Source organism: Pteropus medius, unplaced genomic scaffold (assembly GCF_902729225.1).
Source record: "Pteropus medius unplaced genomic scaffold, Ma_sr-lr_union100, whole genome shotgun sequence".
NCBI classification, from domain to species: Eukaryota; Metazoa; Chordata; class Mammalia; order Chiroptera; family Pteropodidae; genus Pteropus; species Pteropus medius.
In genome coordinates, this window is record NW_024350927.1 from 4380401 (window position 1) to 4403988 (window position 23588).

At 55.1% G+C, this 23588-nt stretch overlaps 1 protein-coding gene across 1 annotated transcript in view; it reads right to left on the reverse strand.

The window, feature by feature from the left end:
* TNFRSF1B (TNF receptor superfamily member 1B) overlaps window positions 1-13030 on the reverse strand; it is a 36137-nt gene extending 23107 nt beyond the window's left edge. The window contains exon 1 of the mRNA XM_039842187.1: window positions 12872-13030. Within this exon, the coding sequence (XP_039698121.1) occupies window positions 12872-12949 (78 nt within the window). The 5' untranslated portion in view covers window positions 12950-13030. The remainder of the gene's footprint in view (window positions 1-12871) is intronic.
* Window positions 13031-23588: the final 10558 nt, after the last annotated feature.

Consider the following 23588-nt stretch of genomic DNA (forward strand, 5'->3'; position numbering starts at 1 on the left):
GGGCAGAGCGACCTCTGTTATCCAGTTTGATGATGTCTCAGCTACGGCGGTGCCTGCGTCTGCACACGGGGAGCGGGGAGGGCTCAACAAAGGAACCATGGATACCACCGGCACTTCTGTCTGGGAGAAAGCCCCCACTCCAGCCCTCGCCCCAAAGCCTGACAACTCAGCATCCCCTCATAATGTCCCTGGCGCCTCCTGAGCAGCCGCCTCAGTGCTGGAGCTCAGAAAGAGCGAGTCTGTCACCACAACAATCTGGTAGTGGTCCCTTTAAGAGGAACATCTGCACCTGCTGGCCGCAGGTGCTGTGGCCACTGTGTCACTCAGCCTGTGTGGGATCAGGCAGCCTTGCATCTCCGCCTCCTCCTACTGTTCCAAGGTGATTTCTTATTTCTCTCCCTAGTTGTAGGGATTCTGTTCATCCAGACCCCAGGTCACTCTACTTGATATTTGCTCCATGGCTTTGTCACATTTTTGTGTGGTCACAAGAGATGTACAAAGCCTCTACCCTCTATGACAGCGGTCCCCAACCTTTTTGGCACCAGGCACCAGGGCTCCTATGAGAATCTAATGCCTGATGATCTGAGGTGGAGCTGAGGTGGTAATGCTAGTGCTGGGGAGCAGCTGCAAATACAGATGAAGCTTAATTTGCCTGCTGCTCACCTCCTACTGTGAGGCCCAGTTCCTAACAGAACATGGACCAGTACTGGTCCACAACCCCAGAGGTTGGAGACCCCTGCCTAAGCCATCTTGACCAGTCCTCCAGCTCTGGCTTCTTAAAGATGGGTGTCAAAAAGCTCAGCCCCTCCCAAGACCTCAGAAATATGGGGTGGGTGGGTGGCCCACCCACTTGAGAGGTGGAAAAACTGAATGAGATGGGAGGCGGGGGCTGGGGTGCAAGCCTAGGCTGAAGGTGGGTGTGGGCTGGGGCATCCAAGCCCCAGCCTCTGCCCCTCATCCCCTCTCGTGGGGTGAGAGTAGTCTGAGCAGGTGGCTCCTGGGAGGAAAGCAGCCAGACACGTCTGTGCCCCCAGTTACACACATGCCTCAAAGAAGAACATTAGACTTGGGTTAAGTATCCAGGTGCATGTGCTGGTCCGAGGGGACCTGGGGACATCATTTACTTTCTCCTAGACTCAACACTGTCACCCGTAAAATGGCAACATAAAGCCTTGCCCTGCCGCCTCCTGGGGTTTTGTAGGAGCAAAAGCAGAGGGTGTTCACTTGGGTCCACCGTCTTCTCCCAGACTCCCAGGGGACCCATGGGGACACTCTGAGGGTGTGTAAAGGCCCTGAGCTGTAGACTTGTGTCAGAAGGAATATTAGAACTGGGCTCCTCCCATCCTGGTCTGGGCTGAGAACAGGCTAGGCGAGGACAAGACCCTGGGCAGCAAGGTGCCTGGTCCTAGTGAGGTACTAGATGGCCTGTGTGGGTCTTGCAAAGGAGGGGGCAAGGGTGGGGAAGTTGATCTGTGACCCTTGGAGTTATGGGGTCACCCACAGGTTGGCCCCCCACCAATTTCTTGAGAAGCCTAAAGTCAGGAGACCATGGCAGGCCAGCTACTATGACAGTGGGGTGGGGGCATCATTGGAGCAGAGAGAGGGGGAGATTCTCATAGGCTGGATGTGGGCTTCCTAGGGTAGTGGCTCCAGGTTGTCTCAAAGGGGTTTTACTGAAGAGGAACACCTGGAGAAGTGATAGGATCCCGAAATAAAGAGTCTAGGTGAGTGGCCAGAGGACACAGTGTCCAGGGTAAGAAAGAGCAACATGGCTGTGAGTCTCTGACAGAATGCAAGCCTCAGAGGCCTGCCAGGAGCGGACTCCAGCCGGACGAGGATCACTCGGTGAGTCAGGCAAGACTTTTCCTGCCTGCTGCTCCCTCCCTTCCCGACTCCGTCCCTGGAGAAGCAGAAACCACAGCTAGCAGGAGGAGGGCTGGAGGAGACCAGTTCACCGTGAGGGCCAGAGCCAAGGCCACGCAGGTCTCTGATCTTAAAGTCTGTCTCTTGGGAATTGGGCAACGCTGCACCAGCTGACTTCCTGCCCAGAGCGAGACCCGGCATGTACCCCAAGGTGGGGGCCTGCAGTCCCTTCTCCTATTTATAAATAGACAGTGAGAGAGAGGAAGACAAAGAAGGGCAGGCCTGGGAAAGGAGGAAGAAGTGGCCGCCATCAAGATGGTGTCACTGAAAGCACTAAGACTAAGGTGCCCTGTCCTTTGCTTGCCACCGTTCGCGAGATCTTTGGGATCTTCGAGGCTTTTTCGTTTTCTGGAGACTCCCTTTAGACGCCAATACCCATGGGAGGGGTCACACTCCCAGCCTCACCAGGGAGCGCCCTGGGCAGGGATTCCGCTGACAGCCAGCTGAGAGCAGGGAGGGGACAAGGTGGGAAGGACACCACAGGGAGAAGCTTCAGGCTTCGGGGAGTAGTGCACCTCTCAAATGCAGCCTTCGCTCAGAGCCAGAGAGACGAACAGAGACCGTCCAGACCCAGAAGAAGGGCCTGCTGCATGCACAGTGCTGGGCCTGCTCACAAGCATGCATTCTCTCCTGTCCCTGCACCCACTCAACGAGGTCAGTATGACCCCATTTTCAGAGACACAGAAACAGTTCCAGAGATTTGACATCGTGTCCGAGTCCACGTAGCCAGCAAGCGGCAGACAGGAGCTACTCATAGGTACGCCTGCCTCTGTGTCCTCGGACAATTTTATGCCCTGTGATGATGGGGAGCGAGTCCTCTGAGAACACACAGTGAGCAAGGTGCAGGTGGGGGTCAGTGGCTCTCCCAGGCTACCGGATCTCCAGGGTCCCAGGGGCAGACGCCGCAGCTGTGGGGAGGGACAGAGGTGTCTGCCCAAGAACCAGGGTCCCCTACACAGGTGGAAACTGCCTTCAAGCAATAGAGAAACCACTTCATTTGCATGGCAGGTCCTCGGAACCCCGAGGCATGGTGGGAAGCGGCAGAGTCGTTAGGGCCTCCATCTTAGGGGGTTTGTGGGAGCCCCACGTACTGTGGGGTGCAGCCACATCAGGCCAGGGCGACATAGTGACGAAGCCAGGGCCAGGCTCGTCTGCCGTCACGGAGAGGTTCAGCATCTGCGTCAGGAAGGACCAACCACATCACAGGCGGTGGCACAGGGGTGACACATCCCACTCCCGTCCTGCTCCCTGTGATGTCGGCTTTAGAAGTGAGCCGGGGGCAGACAGGAAGCCTGGGTTGGTATCCGGTACTTAACACACGGCTCTTTGCTAAGTGGCTCTTTGCTAAGTGCCGGGACACAAAGACTCCAGGGCGTGGTGCCTGCCCCCAGGGAACCCTCAGTCTCCTTGCAGAGAACGCCCCAATCCTTCCATTCTCCCAAGGCCTGTCGCTGTCACCTCCTCAGGCTCCCAAGGCTCCCACATCCCCCACCCTCGGCATCTCCTGCCAGCTCAGCGTCCTTACTCTTGGTCCCCAGCCTTTCCAGGTGGACCTGAAGCCACCTTCCTACATCCAAGTCTGGCCCTGCTTAAAAGCTGCCACTGTCCTTGATGCCCCGCCTGCCAGCATCTCCCACCCCGTCTTCACCTCACCCTGCATCATCACCATCACCGCGTCTCATACAGCCCAGCACCCGGCTCCTCACTCTCCTCTACGCCTTTGCTCCCGCTTGTCCCTCTGCCCCACTCCCTTGCAGGGCTCACTCCAGCTTCTTTCAAAAGCCTTCTCTCTCCACCATCATCTCAAGGAAACCTCTGAGCCTCCAGATGGGGTCAGAGGTCCCTCCTGGGAGTCCCAAGAACAACCCGAGTATATCTCTATACAGCCCAGACCACTTTTTGGTTGTTTTCTTGTGTCACCCCATTAGGGCAGGGACTATGTCCCCCTCTACATACGCTAGTGTGAGCTGAGCCAGACACCCAGGTTGTACTCCGAGTTGTGCCATTCACCAGTCTCAGCTTTGTCATCTATAAAATAGGGACCCCCACATAGGGCTGTTATGATTCACTGAGTCAACTTGTGTCAAGTGCTCGGCACCGTGCTGGCCGGTAGTAAGAGCTGAGCGTTACTTGTAGGGTTTTTATTACTCATCGTCCTACACGCAGCTCAGTGCATGGCCCGAAGCAGGTACCTAACAGATGCTGAATTGTTGAACAGAAGCAAACGTTTTAATTTCCATGAGTTGAAATGAGTTGGGGCTAGCATGAGAACTGGGCAGGAAATGGGCTAATAAAGAGAGGGGGAGGCGTCTCTAACGGAGGGAGACTGGGGGCAGCTTTCAGATAAGGGCCCCTCACAGCTGCTGTGGCCACCAATAATACATCTGGGTGGTGGTTTTCAGCACCGAGCTCTGGAGCCTGACCACCCGGGGTGGAATCCTGGTTCTGTCTCTGAGCTGAGAGCCTGAGCACAGAGCTTAACCTCTGTGCCTCGACTGCCTCTCCCATAAAATGGGGACAGTGATGGTACCCCGCCCCAGGTGGCTGTGAGGATCTAAGGCGCTCAGTGCATGCAGTGCATTAGGCCTCTGCCTGGCACCCACGAAGCACCCTCTGAATGTCAGTTCCAGCCCTCGGCTCACTGCACTCTCCCACTGTATCCCAGCCCCAGTGGAAAGTGACAGAGAGGGACGTTTTTATCCCCACCCTACCACTGAGGAAAGCCAAAGCTCAGAGGGGAGCTCGGGGGTCCCTAGGTACTCTGACAGCAGAGTCAGGTCCCCAAGGATCCTGCTCCTCTGCCAGTGGAGATACAACACATCTCACACGTGAGATGCCCAGGCTAGCCTTGTCCGGTCTCGTGCCCGCCCAGCAGTGGCCGGGCTGACTAAAGCCAGGCTCACCCTGTGGCTGACCACAAGAGCTCCAGGAACACACGAGGCTGACGTTAACCAGAATCAGATCACTTGGCTCGGGCTGGGGCAGGGCTGAGGCCAGAAGGGCCTCATGCTGCAGGATGGGGTGGAGAGGGACAGCACCTCTACCATCTGAGTACCTCTGTCCCCACCCTAGGTCTTTTGTCCAGCCTAAAGGCCTCCTTCTCCTCCTCAAAGCCGTCAATCCTTCCTTCCTGTTCCACTGCTACTTCCTCAGCCCAGAGCTCTTGCCCAAACTATTGCAATCAGCTGCCCTCCCCACTGAAGCCAGTGTTCTTCCTAATATACTCTGTCCTGGTCACTTTCTTGCTCAAAAACCATCAGTAGCTTCCCACCGCCTCAGCTCCTGGTAGGAGGTGCATGCGGCAGCCGAAAGCATGGACTGTGGAGTGAAGATGCCTAACTTGGAACCCAGACGCCCCTCTTACTAGTGGGCAGCATCAAAGGAGCTTTTTTAAATAAACGAGATTAATAAACGTCAATCTTTTCATCTGTAGAATGGAAGTGATGACAGCACAGATCCCATGGGGCTGTTGTGAGGATCCAGATAAGACACGCGCAGTGTTGAGTGAGCACTCCAAAAATCATAGTCGGTACTAGTCCCAGAAACTGGCCCCAAACAGCTTGGAGCCTTACGTGTCATCGTTTTCCCTAACAAGCCTTCTGCTCCAGCTAGGATGGTCTAGCCATCGTCCTCAGCTATTCCTGCCTCCACATCTTCCTCCTAGGATCCACTCACCCCAATCCTGCCCACCTTCAAGGCTCGGCCTTTAGAAAGACCCCTGTGTGGGGCTGTGGGAAGAGATCCTGGAGAGGGGCCAGTTGGTGACAAGAAAAGAGGGCAGTGACCAAGGAGTCAGGCCAGGAGGAGAGTGAAGCCAAGGGATGTGGGTGAGAAAGAGGGCGGGGGAGGGAGGGAGGGAGAGAGAACATGACATGAGGTGGGGAGGGCGTGCAGGGGCGGGCAGGAGGAGCAGGAATCGGGCTCGTGAATCCGGAGCAGGAAACTGGAGCAGCAGGTGACGGGCTCGCCAGGAGCAAGTTGGAGCCTCTGTGAGTGGCAGGCAGAAGCCGGGCTGTGGGTCAGCAGGAGGAAGGACAGGCAGGGGTGCCCAGGATGCTGGCAGGATTCTCACTAAGTGCTGGGAGCCCTTCCCTAGAGATTCATTGTCAAGTCCAGACCTGGGCCTTCTGGGCAGGGGCCACATGCAGGTCAGAGCTGTACTCCATCCTCCCACCCCCACCCCCAGCCCCAATCCAAAGCCACCAACTCCCCTCGCCACGTCCCCCTGTAGAACATTTGGGGCCAAAGGACTGCAAAGCGAGGGTGCTCGCCGATCTCAGTCTCCCGTGGGGGCAGCTGAGGTTGGGGGTGGAGGAGGAGAGTGGCCAAGCCCCTCCCGAGCTGCCGGCTGAGCCGGGACTGAGCTTCGGACCCCCAGCTCCCAGCCCTGCGCTCCGCTCACTTTGCAGCCTCTGGCGTCTCTCCTGACGGGCATCTGAGAAGGCCTCCCACGAACGGCCAGGAAGACGACCTGCCCGCCAGCCTCCAAATCCCTTCCCACTCTGCTCTCACCCTCCGGCCCACTCAATTCCCCGAACCTGTGGCCGCCAACAGCCATACCCACTGCAGGCCAAGCTCAGACTGAAACAGACGGGTGGGCAAAGCACTGTCTGGAGGGCAAAGCAAAACAAAATCCCCTGGGGATTTCTGCCCTGTCTCTGGTCAGAGTGGCTGGGTCAACCCCAGGCCCCAGCTCTGAAGCCGGAGACAGAGTGAGGGTTCTCTGACCTCTGGAGCATCCAGCGCCCCGTGGCCACACTGCCAACTTTCCTACGTGTGCCCCCTTGTGTCTGCTACCAAAAGCCTGAGGGCAGCTGGCCCACCCAGGCCTAGGAAGCACACCTGGCGTGAAGGAGCTGCCAGCGGGCCAGCTCGTTCTAGTAATGACAACAGCCTAGTAGTGATCACAGACCTCCACAGGTGACATCTGGGATGGAGCCTGCTCCACCCCTCCTCTGCTAAGATGACATGGAGGCTCAGAAAGGTGGGCCGTGTGTCACAGTCGACGGGAAAGCACGGCAGATGCGAGACCAGAGCTGGACTCTGGGGCCTCCTGGACAGCTGCCCCCGGCGCTGGACTCTCCCCCAGCATTGCTCACACTAGGGGCAGAAGGAAATCTGCTCTTCCAGACCCCAGTCAGTAAACAGACACTTCCTCCTCCTGGGCGTGCACCCCAAACCACAGTGGTGTCACCACCACTGGTGACCTCACAACACGCCACAGTGGAAAAACGACTGTGGGCCCCAGCGGGGTGGGCCCTGAGCTTCAGAGTCCCCACCCTGCAGGCAACAGCTCAGCAGAGGAGGACAACTGCCCAAAGCCCCGGGCCGTGAAGGAAGCCCACGGGACTCAGAACCGGGGTAGGGCTACGTGCCCGGTACTGGTGACAAAGGGCTTCTTCAAGGAAACTGTACCCCCACTCAGGGCGCCCTTGAACCTGTGGTTTCCACACGGCAGGCCCTGTGGATGCCCACAGCACGGACTTGCCCACAGTCTGAGGCCCCCAAGGTGCCAGCTAGGCCCTCAGGGGCGGGGAGGCGGAAACCCACAATCCTGCTCTGCCTGAGGCCAGCTGATGGGCAGCCAGGAGTTCTCGATGCCACAGGCGTGATGAGTCCAGGAAACCAGAGCAGCCGAAGAAGTGGGACCGAAGTCAGCAAGGAGACCGGCGAGGAAGCGCAAAAGCTAACAGCGGGGAGCGCTGGGCTCACCTTACTGGGGCAACTACGACGCCCCCTCGTCCCCCAGTCTGTGGCCTCTGTCAAGCACGCGCAGAGCGGACACTTTCTCCAACGTTCCAGGAGCGCACTGGCCCCAGTGCCGTTGGGTTTCATAGATAGGGATGTTTAAAGTCACGCAGCGAGCCAGTGACCGTGCTCAGACGGGAACCCCGGTCTCCCGACTCTCGGGCCAGTGCTCCTGCCTTGGAGCCCTGCTGTCTCAGAAGTCAGGAGGCTGGGGAATGGACAGCATGACAACAGAAGCGCTGCCACGGGGCTTTCCCCTCAGGGTTACGAGTAAACAGAACCTTCAGCATCACAGAGGTTAGAGACGGATGGGATTTTAGAAACAGCCTGGAGTCGGCAGTGCCTGTCTTGCAGGTAGGAAAGCTGAGGCCTTCTGCAGCCCCCTTCACACAGAGATCATGAGATTCCTCTATACTGTGCCACCTGTACCCCTCGCTCACCTCAAATGACGTACAGCGCCTGCCGCCCACTGAAAGGAGTAGGGAGGGGCAGGGTAACAATTTCTGGACCCACAGCCTTCGCCCGGGTTCTAAGGTCCGGGTTCTAAGGCCAGACGGTTGGGCAGGTGGCATGAGAGGCCCAGCAAGGGAGCATCTGGGCAGGAAGCATAGCCAGGCAGGAGGGAAATTAGTCTCAGGGATTTGGGCAGGAGCTCTGGGCAACTGGCGGTCTGCCACCCACGCCTCAGGGCTCTGAGACAGACTCTGATTTTACAGTGGTCCCTGCCTCAGCCCAAGCACTGTCCCAGGACCTCGCGTCAGCTCAGGCCCTGCAAAGCCACGGATGCTCAAACCGCCGCCAGGGGGCTGCACAGCCTATAAAGTACTTGGAACCCTGACACCCAGCCAGTGAGGTGGGGATCATTCCCATTTCACAGATGAGAACACAGAGATAGAAAGACCTGCCAAGGTCATCCAGCCTGTAAACAGCAAAACGGGATTTGTGCTGAGGTCTGTATGATTCTGAGCCCGAGCCCTTCCCCTAAGTCATCAATCCTGCTTCTCTGTGGCTGGCAGAGTGTCCGCAACCAGGCAGAGCATCTCCACTTTGTTCCCGTTTCTCCGGTGACACCCCTCTCCCTACTCTCAGCCCCAGCTTCCCTCCCTGCCTGCTTCCGGGCAAGTCACATGCCTACTGGGGCCCTGAGTCACTGCTAGTGGGTGGCCCCGTCACAAACCAGGGTAGGGATGTGGAGGGCCAAGCGCTTTGGGGAGAGCACCCCTAAGCTGCAGGAGAGACACGAGCCCAGAGAGAGGGAGACAGACTGGAACCCAGCCCTGTCACCACTGGCTTTTCAAACTCATCTGTCTCATCTGTAAAACAGGGTCACTATAAAGGTCAGATGAATACTTTTGGACATTTACTCAATATTTTTTGCATGCCTGCTACGTGCCAGGCACTGTTCTAGGCTAGTGCTTCTCAACCAGGGGAAATTTCCCCCAGGGGACATTTAGTGACATCTGGAGACACTTAACTGTCACAACTGAAGGGGGCCTGTCACTAGCATCTAGTGGGTGGAGGCCAGGGATGCTGCTAAATATCCTGTGATGTGCAGGACTGTGCCCACCACGACAACCACATGGCCCAAACACCAAGAGGGCTGAGAATGAGACGTCCTGTGCTAGGTTCTGAGTCTGCAGCAGTCGACAAGTCCCTGCTTTTACCATGTGTACATCCTACGGGGAAGACACAATCAAAGTGGAAGAAATAACAGGTCACAAGTGTTGCAGAGGAAAACAAAGCAGCTCAGGGAGTGAGAGGACGTGGTGGCAGCTTTCACAGGCAGGACAGTCAGAGGAGGCCTCTCTGAGAAGACTTCGTCTGAGCAGAGGGAAGCCAGGGAGTGAGACCAGGGTCTATCGGCCTCGAAGCAGGCATGTGTGGGGCACGTCTGAGGAGCAGAGAAGCAGCCTGCATGGCATCCAACTGAGCACTAAGCTGGGATGTAGAGTTGAATATAACACGACACACACATATATCCACGCGCGTGCACAGGCACACACACATGCAACAGTTGGCACACGACCTTCCCACCTACTCCCTTCAGGGAGCACTGGATGGTCAGGGGCCATAAAATGTCTCCCAGCCCTGCCTGGGAGGGACAGCACTCCAGGACCCACGGGACCAGGCCCCAGGATGACAGTGAGGGCCACTCTCTGACATAGAAAGCCAGGCAGGTTTTCAGCCTTGTCTGCTCCAACACCTTTCACACCCACTTGGCAAGGTGGGAAGTACTTTCCACATCCATACATGGGAAAACAGATGCTCGGTAACTTGGCTTAGGTGACAAGGGCAGTTTGGGGCAAAGCCCAGGTCTTTGACCACTGACAGTGTGGCCCCTAGAAGGCTGGAGCCAGGTCATGGTCATCTTGGAGTCCCTCGAGCCCAGCACTTGGCTGGGCTTGGAGCAGGTATCCATAAATGTTGGGGGAATGAATGCGTGAATGGCACCGCATCAAGGCATCTGGCCACCTGGCCAATGCCCTCTGACAGAGTGCCCAACCACCGGGCCACATCCTCAGTCAGCACATGGGTTCCCCTCTGAGCTATGAGGCAGGACGCAAAGGGACATCCCTGGATAGCAGATACCCTGGATCACCCATCTCCACTCCAATGGCCAACCTCTCCCCTAATCTGAGCTGGCCCCAGGTCCCTGGGTACTGAGGAGGCAACAGCAGCCCCTCTGCCTCAAAGGCTTCCAGGGCTAGGTACGTAGGTCAGCAGGTAGAGACCCTTCAGCCCCTTCCCCAGCAACAACAAAAAGCCAGACTGCTGGGCCCTGCCCATCCCCATCACAGGGCATCAAGCACTCCCCTGTCCTGTCAGCTTTACTGGCATTTATTTGTCCAATGAATGAATGATTACATGAACGAATGATTCCTTCTACACCAACGGGCAAATACAGTGTTTAAAGGCGGCAAGAGCCCTGACAACCCAGCGAGTCTGCTGGACCTGCACCTGGTTCAGGTGGCCTGGGGCTTGACCTAGTTACAGCCAACATTACTGAGCACCCACCACGTGTGAGGGACCCGCTGGGGGCCAGAGCAGGGGTGTGGGCCCGTGGAGGGTACAGTGCAAGGAGCTTCGGAATCAGGCAGGTATGCATTCACATCCCTCCCACCCCGCCCCCCAGCTCTGTAATCCTGAGATGCGTCACCCTCTCCGGGCCTCATTTTCCACATCTCTAAATGGGAACAGCACCATCTACCTTGTAGGAGTTACTGTAAGGACGGTTCCAGCGAGATCCCTCACACAGTAAAGTCCTCACACAGTGCCTGGCACTTAGTAGGTGTTTGAAAAACTAGAGCTATTGTGCTGGTAATAATGAGAAGAAAGAGGACCCCACGGACCCTACCCTCAGGGAACTTTCCATCTATTGCATAACAAGACACGACCAGTTTAAAAACAGAATGCAGTCTGTCCTTGAGGGACAAGGGTTCCTCAACAGGAGGAAGAATGTCTTTCCTGCAGGGTGCAGCATTTGCAAAAGGCCCTGAAGGATGGGGGTCAGAGGTGTACCATAGAAAGGGGACGGCTTGGGGTACATGTGTTTCCCAGGGTGTTGGGTACAGATGCAGAGAGGTGGCAGCAAGGACTTGGACGCCTCACTCACTCTGGCCTGGGATCCCTGGGGGAGTTTCTGCCTCAGCCACTGGGAGCCACAGGAGGCTCCTCAGGCAGGGCGAGAGATGCGCCACCTTGAGGAGGGTCCTCCCAGCGGTGCTGCCAGGAGGATCATTGGGAGAGGGCGCAGAGGCCAGACAACCTCCTAGGAGGCTGTGGAGACAGTCCCAGAAGGAGGGGATCCGCGATGACGCGGGAGCTGGTCAAGAGGGGAGGGAAGTGAGAGATGCAAGGGAAACCCCTCAAACAACTCCGCGACTCAGGGCTGATGTCCTGGAGGCCACAGAGAAGCCCTGTGCAGCCACCCCCAGGGACTCGCATGCCACCAGAGCAGGATGACACCTGAGGCACTGCAGTCAGGCTGCGGACCACAGCCAGTGACGCCCACACTCAGTTCTCAGAACTGGGCCTCTCCTGACCCAGGACCACCTTCGTTTCCAGGACAACCTCTGGGGCACCCAGGACCCACCCACCCTGGCACCCACTGCTAGTGAGTCATTCTGATCCGACAACCTCCATCCTCTGCCCTCCAGAACTGGACTCGAAAGATGTCTTCTGCCTTGGCCATTGAGTCACCTCAAATTACTATGTGAGCCAGTGCCTCTTCCCAGCTTCCTCCCGGGTCAAGATGTCCAGACAGGCCAGCACATACCAGGCGTCTATCAGAGCAGAATCAAGAGGGAGGAAGGCACGGCTCCTCCCCAGCTTTCGGGGACAGGAAGAGATGTCCCCTTTGAAGCAAGAGTACCCCCCATGCCCCTCCATGAAATATGAGTTCTCTGAGCCTCTGTTTTCCTTCTCTGTGAAATGGAGTCCCTTATCTCACCTTATCAGATCATGGGGACAGCCAAAAAAGGCAGAGGACAAGCAATCCCTCTACCTTCCTTTTCTGATGGGTGCAGTTAGTACGAAATAACAGCTCTGGGGTCTCAGCGCTCTCCTTTTTCCTGGAGCTCCTTAGAGACCAGTCTGCCCTGATAACCACCCAGAAGTACTACTGCCTCACCTCATCTGTCCCCAGAGCTGAGACACAGGCCCTCAGGGGAGGTCGGCCCAGGGCGGGCCTGAAGACACTGTCTCCTCCCCATTACCCTGGAGCCCACAGACAAGAGGCTCTGAAATGGCCGCTGGACACACCAGGTGGCCCCTGGGGAAGGAGTCTGAGCAAAGGCCAGGGGACATGGCCCCACAGTCCGACTGTGTCTTTATTAGGCGCTTACTGCTGGTTCTTTCAGACCAGCAGCCCTTGTATTTCTAAGAAAGAGGAAAACCGTAGCTCCGAGGAGGAGGAAGTCATCTGAAGAGGGTGCCCCGCGCCCCGGTACAGACCAGCCCCTCCGCCCCACGGGAAGGCAGGCTTGGCCGTGGCAGTCGCAGGGGTAACGGCGTTGAGGTCCAGGGCCCGGCGGGGATTTCGTTGGGATCCCCAAACGCCCTGGCGCGAAAGTGCCAAGCCCGGCAGCTCCACGGCGCGGCCGGGGCTCACCGGGCGCGGGGCTCACCGGGCGCGGGGGTGCGCGCCAGCCCGGGGGGCGCGCGGAGCGGGCGCTCCCCGTCAGCCGCGCGAGGCACCCACCTGAGCGGGCACGGCGTGGCCCGCGGCCCAGAGCTGCAGTCCGACGGCCAGCGCGGCCCAGAGGGCGGTGGACGCCATGGGGACGGGCGGCGGCGGCGGCGGCCGAGCGCGGGCGGGGATCGGCGAGCCGGCGCCCTGGCTCCCGCGCGCCTCCTCTCACGCTCCGCTGCGCTCCCGCGCCGCCGATTGAAAGCGAAAGCCGGCGGCGGCCGGGGCTAGAAGGGGCGGGGGCGGGGCGGGGGCGGGGCGGGGCGGGGGCGGGGCTGGAGGACACGCCTCCTCCGCCGCGTCCCGCGACCGCCCTCCCCCGCCCACGCACACGGACACCGCGGGATGCCTGGACCCTCACCCCCGCTGGCCGAACCTGGCCCCCTTCTACTAACCCGGCTCTGGGGCGACACCTCCAGCGTCAGCCGCTCCCAGCCCTCGGTGATCCCTCAACCTCCCTCTAACGCCTCCTCCCCCTACGTCAATGTAGGGGCAGGAGACCCGCATTGGAGACCCGCTCCCACCAGGTTCGCGGCTGCCCCCGAGGCCAGTGCGTCTAGACCTGCTCTATGACCACCTACCCCTCCCACCCCCGCAGGGGTATGGCTCCCCGTTCCTGACAGGCTGTGGCAGTAATTTGGAAGAACATCCCACAAAGTCGACACTAGCTCTGGGGAAACCACTTCCATTCTAGATCATTTATTCGGACGCTAGGGCCAGACTACCTGGGTCTGAATCACTGTGTCAACCTCATAGTTATTATGAAGATCGAAAGATACATAATACACATAGTATACATTATATATGTATGTGTACTTCAAAATAAGAATATATGTAACTTAATAAGCTCTGTATACATATTAGTTGTTATTACTATGATTCATCTGTTCATCTATCCTTAAATATTCTTCAAGCCCTTCTCAGTAAGCCAGACCCTGCCCTGCCTTCCCTCTTGAGTCTCCTGTCTAGGTGGCTAACAAGTAAACAGGCTGGGACAGAAGCCTTCCAGGAATCTGTGGGGGCACAGAGCCAGGCTGGCCCAGGCCAAGGCCCATGAGGGCTGGCTCTGCTGGAGTTTGCATCAGGACTGAGCACCCACTCTAGCTGCCATCTGCACCCGGCTTCGCTCTGAGTAGCAACCTCGATGCCAGGGCCAGCTCTGTGACCAGAACATACTCCCCCAACCCTGAGAGTCCTTGCTCCCAGCACACAGGGCATTTCTCAGGGGTGGGTTGGGCAGAGTGGCAGGAGGCCATTCTGTTCACTTGGTCCCTCACTGTAAGGCTGCCCCAAAGAGGTACAGAGGCCCCTGTTCTGAGCCACCGACCCCGTGATGGAGACAGCAAGGATGGTGCTTCTAGGCGCTGAGTGAGAAACTGAGAAGTGACTCCTGGGGGATGGAAAATCCCACCTCCTGATCAGGGGGCCGGGAAAGCACCTGCTCCCACCTTGGTGCGAGATGGGCCTCACCGAGGCTGCGGCCAGCTGTCACTCCTCAGACCGCATCAGCCTCTAAAACCCGCAGATTGATTTCTTCTGGACCTTACAAGTCTCGCCTGGGAGCAGTTTTGAGGACTCCCTGGTCCAATAAGAGAGAGCCAAAGGCCAGGAGTGGGTTGTCACCTGGTAGAAGCAGGGGCAAATGGTTCTCCATGTATGTCCCCTACACACCTCAAACCCAGTGGGTCCCGCTGACTCATCCCCTCCAACAGGAGCCCAGTTCACACCCTGTGAATCCTGTCTCACTCAGGCCCACCTAGCCAAAGGTTCGTGTCACAAATCTTTACCGAGCACCTGCTGTTGCCAGCCCTGGGGTGCTGGGCACTCAGTAGTGCACAAAGCAGAGAAGAACCTCCCATCAGTCTTATGGTCCCTAAACTCCTGAGATATCGAGCTCCAGAGTGGTTCCTTGTAGCCCCTCCAGCTTGCCCACGGATAAAGGGAAGCACCCCCTTCTTCCCCAAGAGGCCCAAGTGGGCACTGGGCACAATGGTGACTCCGTCCCCAAAATCCTTTGTCTTGGCTTCTCCAACCTTGACATCTCACTTAGGCTGGGGGTGGGCAACGGCAAATTCTGGGTGAGCCATTTGGCATTGACTCTCTTAGCATGACCTGCACGGGTGGCCCAGGACTCTCTTCAAGATAGGGTTTGACCTTGGCACCCACTATATTGTACCCGCCATTGGGGAATCTGATAAAACTTAGCAACAGCACAGGGGTCCCATTCACATGAGGCCCCAGCCTGGATCACCTGGCCTCTCTCCTCCTGCCCCACAGCCCAGCCCTGGCTTTGGCCATGGCCACTTCTCACCTGTGATTCTCCAGTGGCCTCCCAACTGGCACTCTATCCTTCACTTGTCGCTTTAATCTGTTCTTCATGGTGTGGTTAGGGCCAGCTCTCAAGAGCATAAGGCAGCCACGTCATTCTCCCCAGTGCAGAAGTTCTCGACCAAGGGGTGATTTTGCCCCCTGCCCCCAAGGACATCTGGCAATGTCTGGAGGCATTTTGGGGTGTCACAATTGCAGAGGTCAGGGGTAGATACTCCATCATCTCATGCATAGAGACCAGCGATGCTGAAAAATATCCTAAAATGCACAGAAGGCCCCCCAAAACAACTTATCCAGCCCAAAACATGGACAGAGATTGAGAAACCGTGCCTTAGCCCATGGCTCCCCACAGCCTTCAGAATTGAGGTCTGCCTCTTCGGTGAAATGCTAAGGCTTTTATTTTTTGGCCCAGCCTGCGAGCCAGGCAGACCTCACCCAACTCCACACTCTAACCACCCTAAATAACCCCACATCCCCACCTCCATGCCTTGTCCACTCAGGTTCCTCTGCCTGCGATATCTTTCCCTCTCGTCTGCTTGATCATCTCTTTGTCCTTCAGACCAAATCCCAACTCTCTCTCCTCTGTGAAACTTGCCCTTAACCACACCCTACCAAGCCGGGTAGGGGCTGGGACTTCTACAGGCTGTTAGCATAATACCCACCTCGGTATGGTTAGTCACTCACATGTCCCTCTTCTCTCTTAATAATTGTGATACTGGCAGTTATTGGAAGTCTACACTGTGCCAGAGGACTTGCAGACATCGAGTTGGAACAGAGGGGTCAGACTTTATAGTAAGCTTATGCGGCCAGTAAGGGGCACAGAAATTCAAACCGAATTTGGCTGCCTCCATAGCCTCAGCCAAGCTGCCTCTCCTGCTGCTGGATTGTGTGGTCCTCAGGGGGAGGGGAACACAGTCATGCCCCCTCTGTTTGCCTGGTGTCGAGGTGATACACAGAGGGAGGGTCTCAATAAAGTCAAAGTGCAGGGCTAGTGTATGCAGGAGTCAGTGAAAAGGTGAGTGAATGAATGAATGAATGAATGAACGAGTGAGTGAGTGAATGAGTGGACGTCAGGGTGGAGGCCCAGGAATCCAGCCCAGCCCAATCACGCCCAGGTCCCACCCACTCAGCCTGTTCTCCCAGACCACGCATGTCTTAGACCCCAGCCCCACAGTGCAGAAAAAGCCCACTTGCTCCTCGGTCACGGATAACAAGCAGCATCAGAATCCTCTGGAAGGTTGGTTAAACATGCAGATTCCTGGGCCCCCGCCCATGTATGTTAGGGCCTGATGATCTGGCGTTTGATGAGCCTCCAGGTGACCGACAGATACCGGCTGGGAGACACTGCAGCAGGCGCCGTGACAGAGGGTGGTTTGAGAGGCAAACTGTGCTTGTGCTGGAAGTGGCAGTTTACTCTCTGGGGGAGGTCGCAGAACGAGCCACGAAGCCAGCTTCTTCAGACCTGATCTCTGGGGGGCCCGGAGGCAGTCCTGCAGGACCCCTTCTCCTTCCCCCAGCCTGGCCCATCGTCGGGGCAGGCAGCCTTTCCTTTCCTTCTACAGTGCTTATCTCAGCACCTGACCCAGCCCCTTGATGACTCATGTCTTAAAGTCACAAAGAGGAAGTGACATTTGGTGTTAGCCACAGCCCTGCAACGGCCTTTTTCATCTGTCCCTTCCACCTGCCCTCCTGCCTTCCCCCCGGGGCCACCTCTTGGGCTGAGCTGGTGGCTGGGGGCTTGGGATGCTGGATGGAGAAATACTCCCTATTTTCTTCCAAAGAAGAGAAAGGCTGAGAATGCAGGTCTCCCTCCATTCCCCCCCAAAAAGAGCATTCCAGACAATTTGGGGAAGGGAGCCGAGAGAGCCTCCAGGCCTCCCCCTACCCCCACTCCACCCAAACCTCCCTGTTCTGGTTGCCTCTTCCCAGGAGCCAGACCCCCAAATCAGGCCCAAACCTTCTGGAGAAGGCCACCAGTTTGTGAGGCCAGCAAGTGGGGCTGCTGAGACTCAGGGGAATCCCCATTCCAGCCACTCTCTGTTTGACCTTGGGCCAAGGTCCTCATCTGTGACATGAGGGGGTGAATTAGATTGGGATGGGGGAGAGGCTGGTTTCATCCTAAATGCCAACTCCTCTTGGCGGTGGCTGCCTAGGGCTCTGTGTTGAGGATTCTGAGCCCGTATGTGGGGTCTGCAAGAAAGGATGCATGACCAAGTCGCCAGGTGTGCCCTGGATGGGGCAGCCACAGCATGATTCCCCAGCCTCTGCCATCCCTGATTAGGACCAAGTGACCCTCTTGTCCTGATATTCAAGGACTCTGTGGCTTTCGTGAGATGTGGGGAGCTGGGAATGGAGCAGGGCCGGGCCTGAGTCTAAATCCCCACCTTTAACAGTGCCAGGGGAGTGTGCCTGGTCTCCAGGATCTACCGCCCACCCGCGTCCCATGCACGGCCTCGCCTGATGGGCAGTTCTCTCTTTCATCCCACTGCACACCACACTGCTATATTTTACACCATGTCTCTAACCTTACATTGGCTTTGTTTAGATTTTTTAAGTTTAAAAAATTCCATATCAGAAATATCAGATATCGATATTGATATTAATATCAGAAACACCCATATGCCCAGTGTCCAGAATTGGCCAACCCTAACGACGGGGGCTGCCCTCACCCCCTCCGACCTCTCATATCGTAACACCTCACCCCTCTGTCCCGACTAGTCTGGAACTCACAACGCACACCAGGCCTTTGCACCTGCAGTTCGCTTTGCCTGGATCCCCGCTTCCCCCGGGTCCCCCGTGAGCTCTCCACCCCATCACGAACTGGACTCCTCTCCTCCAGCTCCTCCCCTTATTAACTTTTCTTCATAACAGTTGTTCTAATTTCTTTGTTCATTTAAGGGACCTTGTCTTTCGTTCTCTGCTGAATCCCCAGCACCTAGAAAGCAGCATAAATATCCATTCGATTTCTTACTAAATAGTAGGCTCTCAGTAAATATTTTGAGTTATTTTTCTTGCTCCGAATTTTTCTTATTTTGTAATTAAAATTGAAGTCCTTCTTGACCCCCAGCCCCAGTTCTAGCCCTTACTCCTTCTCCCCAAAGGCAGCTGCTACCGAGTCTGCTGAGTTCTCTCTAGTCCATTTTCTGCCTTCCCATGTAAACGAACAACCTAGAACATCATTTTACATGCGAGCTTATGTGTTTGTACAAAAGGTACCGAGTACACTTTCTGCCCCTTGATTTTTTTCCATGCCCCTCAGCCCTGTTTCTGAGAACTTTCCATGTTGACGAGCTCAGTCCTGGCTTCTTTCTACCTGCTGTGTGGTGTGCTGCCCCCTCCCCCGCTTGCCCCGTGCTTGTCCCACACTGTGCTTACCTGCTCCCCTGAGAGCAGACGCTCAGGTGTTTGCATCTCTGGCCCAGTCCACGTTCTGCGCATCCTTGCGCCTGTCTCCTGAAGCACAGTGCTAGTTTGTCTAGGTCATAAACCTAGAAAGTAGAACTGCCAGGCGATAGGGTTTGCACATTTTCATTTTCACTAGGTCCTGCCAAATCCCTCTCCCAGGGGGCTGTACCCATTTCCACTCCCACCAGCAGCACGTGAGACTACCATGTGCCCACATCAGTGGGTTTCCTTTTAGGGCCTCTATGTTTTCAAAGTGCTTTCAATTCTTCTACATCCTTCAGCCTCACCGTGGCTCTGCCAATATTCCTCTCATATGAAGGATGAGCACCCCTCCTCCAACTTCCAACCCCACCACCCCCTACCCTACTCTCCCAGTCAACTGCCACCCACCATCCACCCCACTCTCGAAACGCCCCTCCTCACCTCATCTCACTGCCTCTCTCCCTCAGGCCCCGGCGGAGCCCAGAGCAGCTGGTCCCACTTTCCTATGAAAGACACGAAGACAAGCAGTGGCTGCCTTCTACTCGGCTCTCCCCAGACACGCCTCAGTTTCCCCGCCTCCCCCGGGTCCCCTCAGAGCTCCCCATCCCATTACAGATTGGGCCACTCTGGTCTGGGCAGAAACTGGACTCGCCTCCTCGAACTCCTCCCCTTACTTATAAGTAATTCCCGGGTATTTTATAATTTGCCAGCTGGCGGGAGTGGAAGCTTTTCGTTGCTGAAATTCTCTCTGCTCTCAGCTTTTGGGACCTCACATATGGCGGGTTCAGTGAATCATGCTTCTCTCAGACCTTGCCTGCTTTCCTCTTTCCCCGACCCCTGCTCCCTGTCGCTCTCCCAGCATGAGCTCCATCCATGCGTCCTTGTAAAGCATGCGGTGGCATCTGTGGGTGTCTACATTTCTCTGGGGTGAGACTGTTGGATCTTAGAGTATTTGTGTACTGTTTCATTAACACCGCCAGAAGTTTCTCCAGGATGACCTCGCCAGCCACATTCCCTCCCACCAGCAGGGCAGAAGGTTCCCATTTTTTCACACTCTCCCCCCGAATTCACCATTAGCCCCCAGTTCTGATTTTGGCCAATTTGATGGCTGTGAAGTAGAACTGGCTGTCGTTTAATTTGCATTTCTCTGAATATTCGTGGGTTTGAGTACCTCTTGATTGCTCGTTAGTCATTTGGGTTTTCCCTTCTGTGAACTGCCTATTCACATCCTTTGACCATATTTCTATTATTTCCTGTCTTTTTCTTGTAGCTTTGCAATAATTCCTTGTATATTCTAGATATTAATCCTTTGTCATTTTTAGATATCACAGATAATTCCCCGGTTATGTCATCTGTCTGGTATTCCTATTTATGGTATTCTTTGTGTTTTTTTTTAAAAAAAAAAAAGACTTAATTTTAATGTAATCAAACCCATCAAATTTTTTGCCATGGGGTTCTTAGTCAAAAGGTCCTTCCTTACCCATGAAATATAAAGATACCAGCCTTTATTTTCTTTCATTAGCTTTATGAGTTTACATCTCACATCTGGACCTTTAACACAACCAGATTATGTGTGGTTTGGAAGATCTAGAAAGAAAAAGCTTCATTTTCTCCATCGAGCGAGCTAGTCTTTCCTACACCGTTGGCCAAACAGTCCATCTTTTCACCATCGATCTAATTCCATGGGTCAGTTGCCGAATGACCCAGTCTGTTCCATTGATTGGTCTTCTCTTCCCAGACTAGCTCCATGTGGATTTTATGCGCAGAGCTTTGTAGAATGTTTTGTATCTTGTAGAGTGACTCCCCCTTGCTCTTCTTTTTCAAAATCAGCTTAATTCTATTCGGTTCTTTATCCTTCCCCACACCTTTCATTGAGTTCCTCAAATTCCAGCTGTGATTTTCATTGAGATTGCAGCGGATCCATAGGTGATTTGTAGGGGGAGCTGACATCACCACAGCACTAATCTATCTCATCTATCAACATGGTATGCCCTCCATTTGTTCAGAGCTTCTTCTAAGTCTTCTAACAGCTTGAATTTTTCTCTGGGTATTTGGGCATGGCAGGAGTGAAAGGTGTCAGCGCCCCTCCCTAACTCACCACTTGTACATCTGGGCTCCCTCTTGATGTTTGCAATAATTCCAAGCTGAATGGCACAGCCTATCGTCCTATTTTATAGATGATTTTAAGCAGCTCACTCAAGTCCGCAGAGCCAGCAGAGTGTGGACACAGAACACAAAACAAATCTCTCTATAGCAAATCTTATTAAAATCTGAACAGTCTGTTTTGTGAAGGATTCACCAGGCCCCAAGACAATGACCTCGCATGTTAAGTTATACCATTCATTCTAAGGAGGTTCCACTTCGTAGATGGAGAACTTGGGGTTCCACATGTGCCCTCAACACAAGGCTTTCTCCAGAGCTGGCCCTCAGGGAGAGATGGAATGACCAGGCCCTCTCACCCCATCTCCAGTAGCCCACGCCGACTCGGAGTCAGTGGCCCCAGTTCTTCGGACAAGCACAGCCAGGAGGCAGAGGCCACACCTGTCACATCTTCTTTCACCTTTCCTAGAGAAAACAGCTTTCCTAAACCTGTCTTCACCTCACCTTCTGCAAAAGCTTCCTCCAAAGTAGCCCCCTGGAGGGCTCCCACCTCGATCCCCAGGCAATTTGGGCATAAATAAGCTCTCATTGAGATGTGACACCCTCCTGCTTCTGAAACTGGGCTAGTCTTCATGGCTTTGCTCCAATGCCACCTCCTGAAAGCCCTCCAGGATCTTTCCAGCCCAGAGGGGGCTCCCACCCTCTCTACAGGAGGTCCAGCATTGGACAAAAAGCACTAGAATAAGCTAAGCCAAAAGTTTTTAAAAGACTTTTTTGGCCGTAAAACTTTTGTTTACATGAAATCTTAAATGGAGAGATAACTTAGATTTCTTTTAGTTTTCTTAGATTGTTTGAGCCTGGATCCCAACTCTCCCACTCATTGGCCATGTGACCTTGGACAAATCACTACATCTCTCTGAGCCTCAGTTTCTTGATCTGTAGAATGGCAGTCATAACTATGCCTACCTTCCAAGGTTGTTGTGAAGAGTAAACCCAATGATACATGAAAAGCACCGGGCACATGATGAGCCCTCAGTGATGATGACCGTGAGGATGGAAACCTTGTTTGTAAAACAGATCCAAGAATGGCTGCTTCTGCTGAAGGGGATGGGGAAGATCTGCTCCGTGCTAAGCTGGCTCACTCCTGGGGAACACCCCCAGAACCCTTAAATCCTGTGGTCTGGATCAGTGATTCTCGACGCTGTGGAATTACGTGCATAATTTAAAATCGGAAGTACGCAAGGCGATTCCCTAATCCAGATGTCGGGAAGGTCTTGTACGTAAAATAAAAGAACAAGAGCTAAAAACAGGAGTTATCCAGAGGTTCCCCGGGAGGGGTGGGGGGCTCCGTGGAGGGGAGGGTCATGCGGATCGCCCAAGGCATGGGTTTCTAACAATTCGTGATTGTAGGACAGAAACGATTTTAACAGTGTGAGAATGGTGACGAACTAACACCCCTACCAATGATAACCAAAGTGGGGAGATTTTATTAATAAATCACTGTAAAGTATCATTTAGAAGAAAAGAAAGAAACCAAAATGATTGAGTAGTTATAATGGGTGATGAGATCATGCATAATTTTTATTATTTTCCCTATGCTTTTTCCTGTTTTCATTAGCTTTTTTCCCCCTTGAAAGCTACCGTTAGCAATCTATTTATAAAGGATTTTGGTTTTTCCTTAAATTTTTAAAGCACCAGCAACCTGGGTTCTAGTCCTGATATTTAGTGATTCTCTGTGTGACCTCGGGCACGGCTCTCCCCTCTCCAAGCTTCAGGTTCCCCATCTGTACTCTGAGAGGGAGGGGCCGCATAAGGCTGCGAGGTCTGGGAGTCACACATCCCTCATGCACATCGGCACACCCCCCCATACACCCCATTTTCTCCAAGCCATGTCAGCTTGCTGCCTCGGCCCTGGGGCCCACCGGCCCATGGCCTACTGCAGCATGAACCAGCACACACGCTTTGTCCTCAGCAAGACCTTGGCTCAGAGCAGGAGCAGCCGGGGAACGAGGAGAGAGTGACAGGGCCTGGGGGTGGGGGTGGGGGGTGCAGTTTCCTGCCCGGCTGGATGTGCGGTGGCTCTGGGCTCATTGCAGATACCCAGCCCTCCCTTTACAAAATGCAGCACATGAGCCCCAGCTCCCGCTCATCAGTTAGGAGCACAGAATGTCAGTCACTGACCTCACTTCCCCAGCAGCTTGTCTTGTCCCCAATTCACAAGAAGGAAAAAGAAAGTCATTTCCCCCCATACCATTTCCTAATCTTCACTCATTCAGATGTTTACCAGCACACGTCTACTGGCCAGAGCTAGAAAGGGCTGGACAGGAATGACTCACAGGGGTGTGGGCACACTCCTGCAGAAGCACAAAACAGGGAACTTGCAGGAGGGACAGAGGGACTGTGGCTGAGGAGCATGGGAGCTTCTTGAAGTACGTGACCGTGACTTGGCCACCTCTAGTTCATCCCCCAGGTAAAGTGTGTCTACAGGAGCTCACTCTCAGGAAACCAGAGCCCTCTCCCCAGCCCCACCCCCAGGCCTGTCCTGAGAAGCCACACATACTTACCGTGTACCTGCTGTGTGCCAGGCAGAGCTCTCCTGCCTCTTCACCCACAGGTCATTGAGACCCTGCCCCAGCCATGAGCCCAAACAAGGATCCCAGAGACCCTGAGCTCCTAGAAATAAATGGTGGAATTTCAATTCCACCAAGAAAGATTAGCTTTGCTACCACCTAGACCTGGGTTCGAGTCCCAGGTCAGGCCATTTACCAGCATGTGACCTTGACCTTGGACAAATCACTTCACATCCCTGAGCTTCCATTTCCTCCACAGAATGGGAAGAAATAAGTCCCCTTTGCAGCGGTGCTGTAAGGATCAGAGTCTGGGAGGCCACAGCACCTGGCACGTGGTAGGTGCT